Raw genomic sequence first — 2928 nt, 5'->3', positions numbered from 1 at the left:
AAATATTTTCTAGGAATTCTTTTGTGCAGAAATGTAATGACTGAAAAATTTATTGTTTTCCCTGATGGTTCTTATAGCATCAAGCTTTAATTTGACTCTTTCAAACATATTGCGGCATAGAGTAAATTTATAAACGGCATTTCCGGAAAACTGGAGACGGTTTTTTTAATTACACGATAAAAATTACAAATTTCATCCGCTTTCCTTTTTTCCCAAGAATATTGCCTTATTTCTTTTCTAATAGCCACTTGTAAATAAATTAAAATCAGACAAATTTCTTGTGTTTACCTAACATTTTTATTACAAAAAATTAACAACACTTACATTAACATGCGCAAAAGGCGGTGATTTAGGTAACAGTTGCAACGGCGAGCATTAATTATTTCCCAACTATACCTACATTTATATACTAATGTATTTATCAAGCCAGCACGATTTAACTAACACAAAAACTTTTATTGAATTTGGGTCAAAAATAAAATTTTAAAAACACTTTCGTTTTAACCGTTTAAAATTAAAACTACTCGTTCAACGATAGAAAAATAAACGATTCCGATTGCAGAATGCGCCGATAGGTCCGATTGACGTAAAAGCAATTTGGAACGATAACTAATACTACTCAGTCGGTGTAAAAATTCGTTGAATGTGCTCGTTTGTGACACGCAGAAAATGCTCCGGCTCAAAATGCAACGTTTAGTAGTAGAGGGTGAGCAGCTCCTGTCGGGGTCACAGGGGAGGCGTGTGAGGGTGGAAACGCTTCTCCTCCTCGTCTTGCATTCTTGCCAAGTCGAGCGACGACGTCGTCGGCAGACCGCACGGCAGGTCCAAAATTTCCTCCTCAAACTGCATAATGTTCTCAGCCTCCGCTGTAAAACATAGTCGAATATAATAAGAATAGGAGAAATATATTTAAAGTACAATTGAAATGTCATTTTTGGCACGTCATCTCGATTTTCCAACGAGTGATGCGGCTCTTTGGCTGACAAACCTAATTCGACCCTGAGGAATTCATTGGCACTCTGTCAAAAATGACATTCCAGTGCTAATTTTTTAAAAACGGGCGAGTTGGCGCCAATGCGCCTCCGAGCCCCTTGAGATTTTTGAGTATTTTGAGTCACTCTACCACATTTTAGAAATTTAAAAATGGAACTAATTAAAAAAATAATTTTAAGCCGTCTAGAAATGACATTATCGTACGTTTATTGTTTCTTTGTATTAAAATAAATTTTATCAAGACATGAAATTTTTGCTGTCGAACGGTAAATCCAATATTTGTTTTCAACAAATTTAAATATTAAATCTCAACAATCTGATATCATTACGTAAGTACTCAAATAAATTCTGGGTGATTTGTTGGTAGCTCCAAAAAGAAAAGACTGCAATCTGGTCACTTAATTTATTGGAAAAAGACTGGCAGAAGTGCCCTGTAATTTACTTTTTTTATTAAATTTATTAATGACTATGTTTGTACCATTTCCGCCACTATTTACTTTAAACCTTTTCTGAATTTTGCGGAAAGGTAACAGTAACAGGGCAATTTTCATCAACATATCAGAATAACTGGTTTTTACTAAAAAAAATCATTTCCTCCAGTTATTTGTAAAAAAAACTGTCGTGGAAAAACGAGGTGGTAAGAAGATGCTGACGGTCCCATAAATTTTATATACCCATTTTACAGCTGACATGATTGAAAATTCTATTATCTGTCATGAGCGTTTTTACGGCCAAAAAGTGATATTAAATTCATTGGAACATAAAAGCCTGCATTTTATAGGACCTAAAATGAAACCTGATCGATATATCTCATTACGAACCGACTCTCATTCTTTGAATTGGAATACATGATATTATTTTTTAACACTCACTCCGAATCCTGTATAGTTTGTTCCCGTAGGCCATGTCCCCGTGGTAGGCGACCACGAAGGTTAGGGGCAGCAGGGGCACCAAGACCCCCGGCTTCCTGGTCCTCCTGAAGCTGCAAAATTAGGAAAATTATTAGAGGTGGCAGCGCTTTATTTCATTTTACAAGGAAACCAGGAAAACGTGTCAAAATTATTTTTGTAATTTTAGTAAAATTTTTATCTAGTACAATCAGGTGAGCTGTTGTTGATTTTTCATCTAAATTAAACTGAAATTATAGAAAATTCGAGAGTTTTCTTAATTGATAACTAAGCAAGCTCAGCTACATGGTTAAAAAATATGAAAATATACTAATTTGAGGTTCTTTATTCTTTTAAAAATAGTTTAAAAATATTTTCGACAAAATTTTTAAAAATAATCGAAATAAAAAATAAAAAAGGTTAAGCAAATTTTTAAATATTGCAAAAAATTGTTGGATATTTTTTATAATTTTAAATTATTTAAATATCTTCAATGAACTTATCACGTTTTTAGACAATTCAGAAATCGAAAACTACATATTATATCCCAAACGCACCAACAGTTTCTTCCATAATAATTATTAGCATATTTTACGAGCTTTACAAGGACATTATTTACGAGCTTTTATTTCACTTTAAAATTTTACAGTGCTGCAAAAAGGCCCAATCAAACTCAGTGTAAATTTAAACTCAAACGTTAGTGATTTCTGGAGCTTGAAAATTGCGGGATTTCATGAAAAAAAAAGGTAATTTTCTTACCCCGCAAGCATGCCGAGGGTGGCGACCCCGTAGAAGGCGCCGAGCCAAAAGAAGAGCTCCCTGGCCCTGGCCACCTGCATGGCCATGATTCGCTGGCGCATCTGGTTCTGCAGCTGAATCTGCCGCTCCAACGACACGCGGTTCACCTCGGCCACGAACTCCTGCTGCTTCCGTTGGCCCTCGTCGGTCGCATCCTTGCTCTTGCCCTGGCCCATCGCGGCCCTGATTAAAAATGTCCTTCGGCCGCCTAGCAAGACTGACTGTGCAGGACCAGCAGGACCTCCCCCAA

At 36.1% G+C, this 2928-nt stretch overlaps 1 protein-coding gene across 1 annotated transcript; it reads right to left on the bottom strand.

The window, feature by feature from the left end:
- Positions 1–274: 274 nt before the first annotated feature.
- On the bottom strand, positions 275–2928 carry LOC135947461 (plasminogen receptor (KT)). The gene is made up of 3 exons (XM_065496347.1): positions 2640–2928; positions 1866–1975; positions 275–866 (listed from the first exon to the last, which is right to left on the bottom strand). The coding sequence occupies exons 1-3, from the start codon at positions 2852–2854 to the stop codon at positions 727–729; spliced, it is 465 nt and encodes a 154-aa protein (XP_065352419.1). The 5' UTR covers positions 2855–2928; the 3' UTR covers positions 275–726.

This window comes from Cloeon dipterum, chromosome X, assembly GCF_949628265.1.
Source record: "Cloeon dipterum chromosome X, ieCloDipt1.1, whole genome shotgun sequence".
NCBI lineage: Eukaryota > Metazoa > Arthropoda > Insecta > Ephemeroptera > Baetidae > Cloeon > Cloeon dipterum.
The sequence above is the reverse complement of the archived record's forward strand: the minus strand, read 5'-3'. Positions and strand labels throughout refer to the sequence as shown.